Source organism: Rattus rattus, chromosome 15, assembly GCF_011064425.1.
Source record: "Rattus rattus isolate New Zealand chromosome 15, Rrattus_CSIRO_v1, whole genome shotgun sequence".
Lineage (NCBI taxonomy): Eukaryota > Metazoa > Chordata > Mammalia > Rodentia > Muridae > Rattus > Rattus rattus.
In genome coordinates this window covers 77,876,020-77,892,433 of record NC_046168.1, presented here as the reverse complement: position 1 = coordinate 77,892,433, position 16,414 = coordinate 77,876,020, and the positions used below count along the sequence as shown (strand labels likewise).

At 36.9% G+C, this 16,414-nt stretch overlaps 1 protein-coding gene across 1 annotated transcript in view; it reads left to right on the top strand.

Moving 5' to 3' along the window:
* Csnk1g3 (casein kinase 1 gamma 3) overlaps positions 1 to 16,414 on the top strand; it is an 86,904-nt gene that overhangs the window by 19,002 nt on the left and 51,488 nt on the right. The window contains 2 exon segments of the mRNA XM_032886156.1: positions 6,517 to 6,939; positions 15,013 to 15,053. Coding sequence (XP_032742047.1) covers positions 6,762 to 6,939; positions 15,013 to 15,053 — 219 coding nt within the window. The 5' untranslated portion in view covers positions 6,517 to 6,761.

Here is a 16,414-nt window from a genome sequence, read left to right as displayed (position 1 = left end):
ATATTTGTGCTTTTTGTTTGACTACTAGAAAATGCAGAAATAAATTCATTTTGTGTGGGTGCTAGATTGAATAGTATGTAATGTTTTTTCTCATTTTCTTAGCAAATATTTTTAGGCCTTTTATAGTGTGCCTATTGAGATGTTCTAGACATTTAAAAAGCATAGTTGGATTTTAAAGCACTGATGCTACTTAGTTTTCAGGGTAGATTGCTTTTGAGGTTTACTTATTTATTTTCAGGTGCTAAGGTTGGGGCTCAGGGCCTTGGAGCTATACTCCCAACAAAAATATACCTTGTTTACTTTCTAAATATCACACCATCATTTGAAAACTGGATTCTTTTGTCAGAAAAATGCTGGCGGAAGGGGTCTGCATTTCAGATTAAGAAGTCTTCAGCTCTTCCACTGTCAGGTTTTGTGCTGTTTTTGAATTATCCACTAAGAGTGAGGTTTCAGCACATCTGCTCTGGCTTCCTACTACTCTGTAGTCTTTACTTCATCCTTCTCCTGGTGAACTTGTACCTTACCCTTTCACTTAAGACTGCAAAAAACAGAAATTCTTATTTCTGTGCTTTCTTTTATTTTATTTGTGCCTAATTAATAACCAAACTTGCATTAATTTTGCTGTAATTTTAACATGGTTAGGCTCCATACATTATTTTATTTTATTGCAATATTAATTCTGAAGGTTGAAAATCAATGACCTAGTCTTGTACTCTTTAAGTCTAACTTTGAACCCATGTAGTTTGCTAGATTTACTTTTCCCCTAGTAAGCATTTCTTTGATTCCCTTCCCTTTCCCCCAACTCCTTTCCCCTTCCTTTCCCTTCCCCTCCCTTTCCCCTTCCCTCCCTCCTCCCCTTCCCTCTTCCTCTTCATTCCCCTCTCTGCCCTCTTTCCTTTTGCCTCCCCTCTCCTCCCCTCCCTCCCCTCCCCTGTTTGGTGACCTATTTGGTAAACTTCTGTCCAAAAATATTTACATTAAAATCCAGTTAGTTATGAAGTATTAATGAAAATAATTTTATGGTTGGGGATCACCACAACATAAGGAGCTGTAGTCACAGCATTAGGAAGATTGAGAACAGGCTGGGCTCAAACTCATGGCAATTCCTCTGTTCAGTTTCCTGAGTGCAGAGGTTGTGAGCCATCCAGTGTTTCTTTTTCTTTGTTCTCTCTGCCCTTCCTGTTAGTAGCCATTGTTAGCTAGAAGCAGGAGACATTGGACTTTGTTATTATTGCTTTTGAATTTTGCTTTTTATTCCTTTGAAAAACTGTAGTTTCGCTTTCTTTATTAGGATTGTTCCCTCCTCTGTGTTTTACACTCCCCTTTACTCTAGCATCACTTTATACTCTGTGTGTTACTGTGTCTTCTAGAGGCTCCAAGGAGAGAAGACTGATTGCTTTTAATTTTGTTGATTTTAAAGTTCTCTTTTATTGATTAAATAATTTACTAATAGTTTGCTTCCACCCACCTTTGGTAGGAAGAGCAATTTTCATATTAGATTTCCTTAGATGTCTAGTGATCCTTGATTGTCAGTTTATATTTGTAAAAGAGATTAGGTTTTCCTTATAAAGCTCTTAAGAATTCTGTATATAAATAAAGCTTATCAACTAGAAGTATTATAGAAAACTTCATTTATCAATGTGTAATATATATAACTGACCTAGCTTCAAGCATGATGTAAAAAGTTCGGGGATCATAAAAAGTTACACATAAGAAACTGTATTGTCAAATACTAATACTTCACGAGTGCTCTCATAGAGAAAGTTCTACCACTATTTAAGCCTGGCCTAGAACTTGGCAATCTTTCTTGGTCTCCTAAGTATTAGGATTACAGGCATGTGCCATCTCATACAAATCTCCAGGGTTCTACTGGAGATTTTGTGTATGTATGTGTGTATGTGTATGGTGTTAGCAGCATGTGGTCGTGGTATCTGTGTATAGGGCAGAGGTCCACCTTACTGTGTTGACTCCTTGCCATTCTACTTTGTTCAAGACAGGGTCTCCTTTCCTTGGTGTAAACAAGGCTAGTTGGCATTCTGGGACTTCTGGAGACTCCTGTCTGTGCCTCCCTTTTGTCTACAAGGGCCTGTGCCTGGATTACAAACAATAGTGTCTGCTTTTTACGTAGATTCTGCGGAATCCAAACCTCAGGATAGTGCTTGTACTCAGTGAGCGGTCTCTCTTTCCCCTATACCTGAGATTCTTAGTTTTAAACTATTTTAATTTCTAAAAATAGTTTTAAAAGAATTCTATATTTCAAGTTTTAATAGTTTCTTACATGTTCTGAACTAAGTGTAGTAAAATAGGACATGCCTTAGTTTCTTAGTGATCACCATTATGTTCTGTTTCCATTGCTTTGTTTTTTATCAATCAGAAAGTTCAGTTTTGAGATTGGACTCATTTTTAACTATTAAAAAAGCTTGTTCATTTGCTGGGCTGTATTTTAAGCTAATCCACTACTTCCTACTTCTCTACTGATTTCCCAGTTTCAGGTGTAAGCCTTGGATCTGGGTCCTCTACCAGGGAAGGAGTTTAGGGCTGCGTCTTGGCTCTCCTCCTCCATCAGTGCTCTGTGTACACCCCCAGTTCCTCCTCCATCAGTGCTCTATATACACCCCCAGTTCTAGGCTTCATGTAGGACGGAAGGCTGTGGAAGGGAGAGGTAAACACTCTTAAATTGAATGGTACTCTTTTATTTTCTAGTCTGTTGTGGAAATATGTGCTCTTGGAGGTCTTCTTATGCACCTTTTACACAGACAGCAGTCTACTGGTATTTCTGTACACAAATATGCATCCACAGGCTTTACCCAGAAGAAGCACAGCCAGGAGACTGGGAAGGGCAAATAGGCTGAGGAATGAGAAGTATATGAGTATCTGTGAACATTTTTACTTCAATTGTGGAGCCTTAAATTTAGAATATGCTTTTGGATATCTCACTATTTACATATAAGTGAAAAGCTATATATTTAATATATAAAAATTTACCAAAAGAAAATAATTTTCTTCTAATGGAAAAAAGCAGAGAAGGAATTTTTTAAATGTTTTAAAAATATTGCTATGTTCATTAATTATTTAAAATAGCTGCATTTTAAGGTTAGCTTTATGTAAAAATATGGAGGATATGTTATATTTTGAGATACTGTGCTAAATTTTTATTATGTGAGTAAACATTGTTTATTTTTAGTTATATATATTTCCGTGTATACACATGTGCATGTGTGGAGGTCAGAGGATAGTTTGTGGGAGTTGGAACACAGTGCCTTTACTCTCTCAGCTATCTTATCAGCCCAGCTATTATTTTAAAAGTACATTTTGAGGTACAAGGCACATATAACACAATGTGCAGTTTAAGTGTAGTTTTCTGCATTGGCAAAGATGTAGATCGCTGCCTGTATCTCCTGATAAGAAAGGTATTGGACCCATGCTTCTGTGCTATTTTCCAGCGAAGCACCCTTCCTCTTAGTAAAACACCGCTCTGATTTCTGTTTCCACAGCTTAGTTCTGTTGCTTCTAGGATTTCAAAGACCAGAACTCAGTTGTGCCTGATGTCTTTCCACCTACTCCTGATTCAAATAGTATCCTATGATGTTAGTACACCATTTTGTTTATCCTTCTGTTGAATACTTTGTGTCCAGGTTTGGTTACTATAAATAAGGCTACAATGAAAATGGGTGACAGATCTTTCTAAGTACACTGTTTTATTGATAGGTCAGAATAAATGTACATTTTACTTCATGAAAATCTGCCAAACTTGTTTCCATTGCCATACTATTCTATATGTACACCAGCAGTTAATGACAGGTCTACTTGTTCTTAATTTCTATTAGCATTGCTACTGGTAGACTTTCAGTTTTGCTTATTTATGAGATGAAATGGTATTTTTTTTGGTTATATTTTGTATTCCCATGGTAAGTATGATATTAAGCAAGATTTCATACCTGTATTGGTTATTTGCCTATATTCCAATTTTTTTACATAAAAAGATAAAAATTATTTTAATTGTTGTATATTAATGCATATTCATAAGTATGTGAAATAATTTCCCTTAATATTTGGTGTTTCTGTTCTGTTCTAATTTTTTTTTTTTTGTTCTTTTTTTCGGAGCTGGGGACTGAACCCAGGGCCTTGCACTTGCTAGGCAAGCGCTCTACCACTGAGCTAAATCCCCAACCCCAGTTCTAATTTTTAAGTTTTTATTTTTCTTTGTATACTGCAAGCTTAGAGACAAACCTGTTTTCCTTTATGATTCTAATATTCGTGTTTGGACGATTCATTACGAATCATTCTTTCATGTGTTGAAGCAGGTTTCATCTTTTTCTCACATGGGTGTACAGTTGTTACCCATGCCACTGGTTGAATTGACTTGGTGTCTTGATGGAAAGTCAGCTGCGCATCGGTGTGGTCCGGTTTTGTGCTCAGCTGTTCATTTGCCTGTTCTGTAGTAGTTTCATATTGTTTTGCTTACTGCAGCTCTCTAGTAAGCCTTGAAATTAGGTGCTGTTGATTTAATTTTGTTTTTGTGGTTTGAGATTGTTTTTCTAAATTGTGCATTTTCATACTGGCTGTAGGGACAGTTTGTCTAGAAAACAAACTGACATGTTGCTTGGCATTGTGTTGATCTTTACAAAAGCTACATTTTGAGGTGTTCTGTTCTTCCTTCCTTGTTTCTGTAGCCCACTCAGGGCACTGATGCATGTGTCACCACAACCTAGTTTGAATCTGTTACTGAAGAGAATGGGTTGTTTAGATGAAAGTAGGAGTTCACGTAATAACAGCTGACAGTCTAGCCACAGAACACACATAGATTTCTAAAGGAAATGTGTGATTACTCTTTTCAAAGTCTCCAACTTTTTCAAAATGCTTTTAGAGTTTTCATCTGTATATTACAATATATTCAATACATGTATATTCATGGGGCATGGTGGTATATGGCTATAATCTTATAACATAGGAGTCTGAGTCAGGGATTCCAAGGTTGAGACTGGCTGTGATATATAATAAGACCCTGTCTCTAGAAGAAACTTTAATACCTATCTTCTCCAATATTTCTTAGCTTTGTGAAATTACTAAAGACTTAGTTCGAGTGTTACATAAAACATTTTTTTCCTTGGGACATGGGAATGCTGTGTTCTTATATTACCAGTTCTGTGACTCTTTCCTCTATATAAAGAATAATAAATATTTGAGTAAATGAAGACAAAGGGAGAACAAGTCTAAAAATTAAATATACAATAGCGAAGAAAATTCTTTAAGATTTAAAATTTTCAAAACATGTCCTATTTTTCTGCTTTTAAATTGGAGATTTATATTGATTTCCCAGACTGAGTAATCCTTTTCTTTTTAATTGAGGTAATTTTTAAATTGTAATGTCTAGGCTAGTTAGTCAGTGTGTATTGGCTTATGGACACTTTACTTTATTCTCCTTTGTTATGTTAGAACAGCTAGATCCCTGAGTTTTAGGTTTTGTGTTTGGGGGGTAGAGAGGGAGATGCCTCAGGTGGCACAGCACCTCCTGCACGGGCCGGGGGTGGACCTGTGTGTGGATCCCAGCACTCATGTCAAAGCTGGGCATGACGTGGTGCCTCTCACATGTAGCCCTGTCACTGGAAGGGGTAGGGTGAAGGCATCCTTGGAGCTTGTTGTTCTTCTAGCCCAGCAAATTTGTGAGCACTGGTTTATTGAGGGACACTATCTCAAAAAAAAAAAAAAAGAAAAAGAAAAAAAACCCAAAAATTTAAGTAAGAACATACCCCATAGGCACTTGGCTACTTGAACTCTTGGTCCCCAAATGGTGGTACATTGGGAGGGTTACAGAATCTTTTGAAGGTATAGCCACTAGGGCAAGGCTTAGAGTTTATAGTCTTTCCCCACTTACAGTTTGCTTTCTCTGTTTATTTGTGGTTAAGATATAATCTCTCTGGTAGCTCGATGACCCAGTGTACGGGAATGCTAGGGCGGTGAGGGGTTGGGTGGGTGGGTGGGAGAGCACCCTCATAGAAGTGGGGTTGGAGGATGGGTTTGTGGGCTTGTAGAGGGGAAGATGGGAAGGGGGGATCATTTGAAATATAAATACATAAAATAACCAATTTTAAAAAAGATATAATCTTGAAGCCTCCTGCTCAAGACGCAGGTTGTCTTTCCTTCTTCACCACAGTGACCAAAAGAAACTCTTTTATAAGCTGATTTTGATTATAAATCAGTTTTGATTAACACCAAAAACTGATGAAACACCTGATTTTCTACCTCTGACCTTTATATACGCATGCACCCACATTATCATAGTCATATAAACATCTATACACATGTACCACACATTTATACACAAATGTACTTTTTTTAAAGGTTAAACTTTTGTAATGTTTGGTACTAAAGTACAGACATAAAAAGTAATGGTTGATGTAAGAGTCTACTGTGCTTTGATTTCACTGGCCTCAACAAATAACCTAAGCCTTTGTCATTTAATTTCCTAAATATACATGCTGCCTTTGTTAACAGTGTTCTCTTTTCATGTTATAGCTCTCTATCGGCACCAGCTTATATCACCGAGAAGATAATTGTAAAGGCATACCTTGTTGAGAACATAACTGAGAGGTTGTACGGATGGGATGAACACGCGTCAGTTGCCTGCCTGTCTGCTGGAGTTTGGATGCTAGCGTTGCTCATAGGGAACTGCTGCCTAGTGATGCACCTGCTCTACAGTACCCCATTTCATCGTGCTTGTCTCGATTAAAGAATTCAAAGTGGAGTACCGCAAACTTGATATGGATAATAAAAAGAAAGACAAGGACAAATCAGATGACAGAATGGCACGGCCCAGTGGTCGGTCAGGGCACAGCACTCGAGGAACTGGGTCTTCTTCATCTGGAGTTTTAATGGTTGGACCTAACTTTAGAGTTGGGAAAAAAATTGGATGTGGCAATTTTGGAGAATTACGATTAGGTAAGATTGTTTTGTTTATTCCATTGTGTGAAGAACAGTTTAGAAAGTACTTTCTTGCTTTAGTTTTAAGTTCTTTAAGTATATAGTTAGGGGCTTTAATTGATCACTATTTCTCAAAATGCTAGTTATAAAGAATACAGGTATTGAAACTTTCTTATTTGTGCTTTCATTTGTAAGGAATTCCCAAGTATATGACTGTTTGAGAGTAATCATTCTCATTTCTTAAGAATTTGATAAAACAAGAAAAGTAAATTTAAAACACCAAGCAGGGGCTGGAGAGGTGACTCAGTGGCCCAGAGCACTGGCTGTTCTTCCAGAGCACCCACGTTGTTTGATCCCAGTATCCACATGGCAACGCAGAACCACTTGCAACTCTAGTTCAAGGAGATCTTTGCCTTCTTTTGACCTTGAGTAGCAGGCTCAAGTACATAGGGCACAGATATATGTATATATATATATGTGTGTGTGTGTGTAGTGTATGTATGTATGTATGCAGGCAAAAAGCCCATACACATAAAAATGAATAAGTAAAAATTTTAAAACGGCCATAGCTTTCAGTAAGTCTTTTGTTTTATAGTACATTTTGTGGGAATAATTAGGTTCCATTTTCATATTTCAAAACATTTGGTAACAGATCACTTTAGAGTCATGTAGCTTAAAGTCAGGTTATCGACTATGAAAAATTAATGATGTTTACATTGTTACAATTCTGTGTTTCTCTGTACCATTCCCCTTTTTCTTCCTTTACCCCACTGTGTCTGTGGTAAGGTTCAGGATCATTTCTTTAACTGGCATCCTAGAGCATCTATTCATGCTATCATTGGGAAATGCTGGGCTCACTGAAGCTCTCACTGTCCACTTCAGGAACCTAAAGGAAGACTTGCCAGATGCCACAGAGCAGTTCAGTGACATATTTAGATATGAGATATCAGTCTTATTCCCAGTGCCTTAGAGCAGCTGTCTCCATTGAAAAGAAACAAGGAATGTGGGGTAGGCACACAGGAATCAGTACTTAGTATAGGTACATTTAGGGCTCTCTTTGGACCACCAAGACTGAACTTGAGGTGAAAAAAAATATGGCTTTACAGTTATTGAGTTCTACCTGCCGTTGAAAATAATGCAATTTGTATGTTTCTACTGAGCTGTCTCTTCTTGTAAAACACACTAATTTGTAGTGTCTTCTATTTCGTTTGCTTTGTGTTGCTAATGTACATTAAATATGAATGAATGAAGAAGCAACCTAATAAGCTAGTGACATTCTTTGTACATCGCTATAATATGATGTGGTTGGCAGATTCTTTTGCATTTAGTAAAGACTGGAATATTTGGAAGGGCAAATATTTTATGGGTTATTTTGAAAGATTGTGAATTAATTTGAATTTTCTAAGTTTTTTCTTACTTAGGAGTTAGAGAAATTAGATTATTTACTTTTTGTTAAGGTTTGAGATCATCTATCCAATTCCTAACATTGATCAGATACTGAAAGATACTTATGAATTATTTTTCTAGGTTATTGGAAATAATACATTTAAAAGTATACTATAAATGATTAACAGAAATAACTATTTTTATAATATACAGTCTGTGTGTGTGTGTGTGTGTTCACACAGAACAACTCTAGTAGCCCAACTTAACCAGAACAGTGTGAGACACTGTCTCATGAGCTGTATACTAAAATTACACTTATGTATTGTGGAGCATTCCTTTCTCTGTTTTGTGAATGAGCAAAAATAAAAACAGTGTGCCTGCTTAGTACCTTTGATTTTATCCAATCAAATGATTATGTAGAATCTAAATGTGTTGTATATGTGTGTGATACTTTTATTTAAATATATAATCTCTTTATATCTTAAAAGTCAAGTTATATACTATAACACATGAGTCTTTTCCTGCAAAGATTTGTATGAAATCAATTATACCAAAATTGAGCTTGTTGAATAGATGAGTTTATTGGAGTTAATTTCAGTAGTCTGGGTTTGAGACTACTCAAAGGCAGCCGCATTACTGAAGAACCCACCATACCTGGGTACCAGCTGAGGAGAAGTTGCATTTCTGGAGAGCTCTGCCTGACTTAGGTAGCCCGAGTGGTCAGGGTAGTGTCCTCCTCTCTTGCCTTGTGGGTGGGAGAGTCTTTTCCCTAAGCAGCTATTTATTGGCTCCATAAACTTAGCCTTGGGGAGGGACCCAAGAAGATCATTTGCTTCCTGAGCTTCATGCTTCATTCCCCTCTCCAGGATACAACAAAGAAATATATATCCTCTCTACCCTAGATGTAATTGTCTTATGGATATTTAAGTATTTTACATATATATCCATATAAATAAACATACAGAGCAAAATTAGTCATTTTAAGTTTTCTTATTCATAGAACACCAAGAGGGCAATTTATTACTCTCTTTTCAAAGCCCTCCATGGTTTCTTTGTTTAGAAGAAAGTTATTATAAGCATTTTTTTTTTGGTTGGTATAGATTCTGTAAAAATTTTTTTATTAACCTTTTTTTTTTAATGTGTGGGTATTTTTCCTGCATGTATATGTGAATCCATATGTGGGTGCAGTACTTGCAGAGGCTAGAAGGGGGGTTTAGACTCACTGGGGCCGGAGTTACAGATGGTTGTGAGCTGCCGTATGGGTGCTGGTAACCCAGGTGCTGTGGAAGAGCAGTGTTCTTACTGCCGGGCACTCTCCCGCTCTGCTTGGACTGCGTGAAATACTTTTATTAAGGCCACATTAATAAAAACATCCTGAACATTTGATTTTCTATACTAGTTAGTGTGTGTGTGTGTGTGTGTGTGTGTGTGTGTGTGTGTGTGTATCTGATTAAGAAAGAATACGAGCTTTACCTTTTATAGGTAAGCGCTTTTTAACAAAGGTGTTTATTTTCCACAAAGATGCCCAGAGCTAGACAGTTTTGTTGTTGTAAAACATTGTTTCTTATATTGTAGGGTACATTAAATACTTTAGACTTCTTTGATACCTTATTGTTGCAACTTTACATACAACTGAAAGATACCCCCACTCCCATCCCATGCCTAGTTAGTTGCCCAAAAGAGACACAGTGCAGGAAACTGTTCTTACATGTTATTAGGTTTAAAAAAAATTGAGGTTAAAAACCAAACAAACTGGTAAACATCAAATTTAAATTTTATTTAAATCAGTACGTCACATTTTTATTTTAAATGATATGCTGATCTGTTGTTTTCCTTTAACTTTATGTATTGGCAGTAAATGTTGCCTTTTTTAACTGTTGGTAGACATATTTCAAGTTTAAACATTAATTCAGAATCCCTAGAACTGTTTTTGACACATACTGAGTGACATCAGACATAGCTAGTCAAAATAATAGGACTATATTGTATACTGAAGACATTTTTTAATACATTATGGTCTTTGAACATCTTTAAAAAATATTTTTAAAACTTTAGCAATTCCATGCATATATGTAAATGTATTCTGAGCTTCCCACCTCCTCTCCCCTTCCCAAGTGCCTCTGGACTCTCCTTCCCAACAGTGTCCCGTCTACGCTCATGTTTTATTTTTAGAGAAGGATCATATTGAATAGAGCTGCCTGCCCTGGGTGTGGAGTTACTTCGTAGAGCATGGGCACTAACCAGCCAGTGGACACAGCTCATCTAGCACAGTGCTTTCCCTCACCCTCACGAGTGCCAGCAGTTCCTCAGCTAGGGGTGGCACCTCCACCTGAGCCATGTTGATGGGCTCCATATTGTTCAGATGAGACAACCTCAGTTGCTGCGAGATCATGAGTCATGCCCAGAAGACAGCATGTCATAGAACTCATTCTGTCCCTTTTTCCTCCATATTCTCTGAGCCCTGAGGGTTGGCGGGGTCATATTCAACAGTACTTAATTTCAGTACTTCAGCCAGTCTGGCTCATTATAGCTTCTCTGGCTCATGTTAATGCTGGCAGTAATTATGGTGTGAACTGGGCTAAATTGAAAGGTGAAGTGCCTCAGATCCCTCTGGCTGCAGCAGACTCTAGTTGTTGCTGTATGGGGAAGGTCAGAAGATAGCCTGATGTCTACATCAGTGTCTACAGCCTCATTGTCAGGTGAGAGTCTTGTCTCTCATAGGAAACGAACTTACTGTTCAATATCTTGACTCTCTCACCAAGTTTTAGTGATGAGGCTGCTTCTTCCCCTTTATTTTGTGTGGGTGTTTTGCCTGTATGGATGTCTGTGCATCATGTAGGTGCAGTGCCCTGGAGGCCAGAAGAAAGTGTTAGATCCCCTGGACTGGAGATACAGATGATTGTGAGCTGCCATTTGGTTCCTGGGAATTGAACCCAGTCCTCTGGAGTATCCAGAAGTCTTCTTTGGATATCTCTTTTAAAACATCATTTTGTTTGGGGAAGAGCAATCACTAGAGAGATGTAGTTAGGAGCATGCCTTGGGGATGAGGATTATCCAATCCCCAGCTTTATGTCTTACTGTCTTTATCCTCTGTATACCCAGGAGTCATTCTGTGCAATGCTGTTAGAGACAACCCTCTACCCAAAGCTCAGTGGAACCGTGGAGATATAATAGTCCTAATCTGTTTATTTCGCCCAGCCCCTCTCCTCAAAACTCTAATAAGGCCTTCGCTTAAACTTTCCTTGTGCTCTTGTCTTGTGCCACCTAACCCAAACAGAGTGCTTTTACAACCCTCTATGGCAGTGGCTCTCAAACTTCTTGATGCCGCAACCCTTTAATACAGTTCCTCATGTTGTGTGACTCCAACCATAAAACTATTTCATTACAACTCCTTAACCCTATTTTTGGTTCTGTTATGAATCATAATGTAAATATGAATCATAATGTAAATAAAAATCATAATGCAAATATCCCATTAGGTGATCCCTGTGAAAGGGTGGTTCTGTACCCAAAGGGATCATGACCCCACAGGTTGAGAGCCACTGCTCTAGAACATTCTGTGTAACCCTTCAGACTTGTGAATATAACAGTAATTACATTGAAAACAAAACAAACCCACAAACTCAGAACAAGGGTATTATATATTACTTTATGAATTAGTATATCTAAAATAAGATGCTGTGCCCTTTGACACAATTGAGTTTATCACAGGAGTTCCTATAGCTTTTCTCATTTGTTTTCTCCACTGTTCTTGTTCCTTACAAACTCCTTATTTGGATGCTTGTATGTGAAATTACAATGTTATCTTCATGACATAAAGGTTTCAGTAAACTCATGTTATTGAAATTTTTTCTTGAAAAACACTTGAAAATGTAAAAATAAAGAGTAGATAGTGGGGATGATAAGACGGCTTTGTGCACAAGGACAGTTGTCGCCAAGTATGACAAGTTTAATCCTTTATCCTTTAGGATGACAAGTGAGACTGACTTCTGCAAGTTATCCACTGTCTACTACATGTACTCTATGGGCATATGCATGCCCTGCCACCCCCTCCCCCAATAAATAAACACAAAAAAAAAGAAAGCAAATTAAACATCGATAATGATGCTATGGCAACAAATTTAGAAATCCCTAAATACAGTAGTTTTAATCAAATTCATTTTTTTCCATATAACACAGACAGAGGGAGAGCACTCAGGATGCCTCTGCGTCTTCAGTGTGTGGACTGTAGTGTCTGCAGGGTGATTTCACTGTTACTCCTTTCCCAGTTAGCCACACAGAAGGAAGAAGAATCAGGAACATAGTCTGTTCCTGGAAATTGGAGGTGTCATACTTCACGGCCATTGGTGTGAAGTTAGTCACTTGGCTACCTTAAGCTGAAAATGCCTGGAAAATGTAGTTTATAGCTGGACAACTATTTTTAAATATAGAGTTAATATTGGTGGACTGCTGCTAGTTCCTGCTAGACACATACATGTAACATCTGGAGGTCATAGTTTTCTCTAATAACTCCTATTCCTCAATGTTGGTAAAACCTCTTCAGGTTCAATACAGCAGAAAACTGAATTGGACACGCCACTTGATATAGATTAAGAGATCAGCGAACTAACCCCTGTCCATTTGGAGCCTTAGTGGGATCTGTGTATCCCCTCCATCTCCCTCACTTTTGTGTTCAACACACATTGATTAAAACTCTAACCGTAGCACTGTGGCTGTTCTTCAGAGACAAGACTGTATATTATTTATTCTGTGTTCATGTTTATGACTGTAATCTCCACAGTTCAGCCTGGTATTTAATATGGTAATAAAGATGATGCTTTTTAGGATTCAACTTCTTTTGTTTGTTACTTTTCTTTTTTTGAAATAAAAGATTAAAGCCAACAAAAATGTTGCTATGTTTTGTTTCTGTAGGATCTGTATTTAACTACTTGTCTTTTGAATTTTTCCTGCACATAGTTTAGATTAAAAATTATATAAAAATAGTTGTGTAGAGGTCATAATGCTTTGAGGAAATACATATCTTTCCATCTTTAAATGCAGTTGTGAATTAGATACCAGTCCCTTAAAATCCAGTCCTCAATGTTAGTAACACTCTTCACTTAGGTTTACTGGAAGACACCTAGTCTCATATATGATGAGTTTAAAAATGTGCATGAAAACATTTCTAGATGCTAAACCAATGACTTAAATACAAAATATTCTCTGAAGTTTGAAAATTGGGGATGTTTGTTTAGTGAGTTTCAGAATAGAACTTGATTTGTGACATTAAGTATTTCTGTTGTGTTAACTCCTTCAAATATGACGAGTCCATGAGCCCTATGCTACTAGGCATTAATATGAATGACTCCCACTTTTATACACTTTTGTGCAATAAGGACAGTATTTAGAGTATTTATATGACTCTTCTGCTCTATAAAGATGGCAGCACATCTGAGGCTGAAGGTAGGACTGTGTGAAAAGTTAAGGGGTGCTGTGCAGGAAAATGCGATGCATGAAACTTGATAAACTGCCTGTTCTGTTTTTAGTACTCTTTGTAACCAGAGTCACTTTCTCATTTTAAAAACAGTCATTCTATTTTGAGTACAAAAGCCATTTTTTGCTAATTAAAAAATAATAGAAATTAAGAAACGTGCTAGTTTTATTTCATTTTTTGATGTATTTATAAAAATACATCATGCTAATCTATATTTCAAATTGCCTTCTATCCTTATTAGCTCTTATTCTCCATAGTGTTCTTCTGGAGCTGCAGATTCTGACCTTTGGAATTTCCTTGGCTTAGGCCAACACAGAGATAATTAGTTTATTTAAATTCTTTGCATGTTAGTGATGTTAACCTGTGTTCTGATTTGTTATTTAAGTGCCTTCGTGTTTAACATAATTTTCAGTATTTAGAAGTATTTCATGAAACCAAATATGTATAAACCTTCTATTCATGGTTTTTTATCCCTGGAAAGGTCTCTATATAGTAAGATGATAACTATTGTTTTGTTTCATTTCTTATATTTAACTCTAACTAGTTGGAATTAGTTTGATTGTAAGTTTTCTCAAAGTAGTTAATGAATTGTTGTTCCATTTTATTTTATTTTATTTTTGAGTCAGGTTTTCTTGTGTAGCCTTGGCTTTCCTGGAAGTAGCTCTGTAGACCAGGCTGGCCTCCAAAGCAGAGATCCACTCTGCTTCCTGCGTGCTGGATTAAAGGTGTGGGCCACCACTGCCCAGTTGGTTAGTTTTCTTAGTTAATTATATTTTAAACATAGTTCAGATTCTTATATATCTGATATATGTTAGATTAAATATAGCTTAAGACAATATTCTTTAATGGTTTAAAAGGAAATGGATAGACGAGGAGTTTTATATTCTTATTTTATATATGTGTTCTGCCTTAAAATGTATTCACTATTTACTTGAATATTGATTATTTTCTAAGTTGCACACAGCATTATAACAAAGTCATAATATTTTCTTTATAATTGTATAACATGGTTACTAGTACCAGTTTCTACGTGGAATCTAAGTAAAACATTAAATGCATTATTGATAGCAAATTTAGCAATTTTCTTGTTGTTAGAGTTGGAAGTAAAGGGTTTTGCTTTATTTAATGTCATATATACTTTATAATTTTAAGCAGACTACATGTTGTAACAGTTATGTAAGTTAAATTTGGAAAGTATTAGCAGAATCTGACATATTTCTTCCTTTTTCAAGGGAAAAATTTATATACAAATGAATATGTGGCGATTAAACTGGTAAGTTCATACTAATTATTTTACAATTATTTTTTAATTATTGGCTTATTAATTTTTCATCTTTATATTTATAACTTGGATGTTCATTCAAAAGAAAAAATGCATGAGTAGACTTTTGTAACAATGGCCCTGACATCATTGCTGAAGCATGTGTTGTTTAGAGTGTCTGCTCTCTCTGTGATGAAAACTGTCTTTACTTTGGCAGCATCATGGAGGTGAAATTTTGTTGTTGGGCAGTGTTTTTAAAAGTGGATAAAAGCAAAATTTCTCTTTCTGATTAGACAAGATAAACATGCCTTTAGCATTCAGGATTGTATTTGAACACACACTTGGGTGCCAACTATCTTCAGTATTTTCTACTGGTGTTTATAAATCTGGTAAAGTTGGTTGTTGATTGATTTTTTAGGGATTCAAAAGCCCGTGAGAACTGACTGTCTCGGGAGCATTCCACAGTTTTGTGTGCTCAGTGTGACAGGCACAAATTAGATCTTTTTGGAAGTATTTGTATCCTGGAACTGTTTTTGTTCATTTGTTCACTCACTCACTCACCCACCCACCCACTCACTTACTCACTAACCCACCCACCCAACCACCCACTCACCCCACTCACTCAGACAGAGCCTATTTAGAGCTGGCTGTTCTAGAATTCACTCTGTAGACCAGGCTGCCCTTGAACTCACAGAGATCCACTCGCTTCTCATAAAGTGCTGGGGATTTAATGGCGTGTGCTCCTATGTGCTGCTAGAAACAGTTTTTGTAAGGCGTATATTCTTATTCTGGTTGTCAGTCAAGTTTCCCTAAGATCCAGATTGACTTGGTGTTCTCATTCTCCTCACCCTTGTCACCCTTGTCTCTGACAGTGTGACCTCTGTTATTACGGTGATGTGAGTCAGACTGCTAGAGGAAGAGGCAGTGGGAGGAAATTTAAAAAAAAATAAAAAATAAAACAAGCCTTTGAACAGCAGTGGAAAGTCCCTGCTGCTTGAAGTGTGCTGTTTCCTGTCCTTTCATCGAAATGAAGACAGGCAGTCAGGCTGTGGCATCACCGAGACATGTGGGACCGACACTGGGCTCATCCAAATGAATTCTTTTAAGGTCTAGTCTCTGACTTTAAAGATTATCACTGTTTTAAATTGGATTTATGGCACTCAGTCGTGAGTCCTTTAATATAATCAAGCTCTTAGAGATGTCGAAGTTGAGAAAATAATTTTTACTTTTGATAACATTTTTTAATATTAAGCCTCCAAGCACCCAAATTAGAATATCATCTTGTTGTAAAAATATTAGTTTATTCTTTATTCATGTTATAAATATAGACAATCTATCTTATCATATCCGTTTTCCCCCTCCCCTCTTTCCCT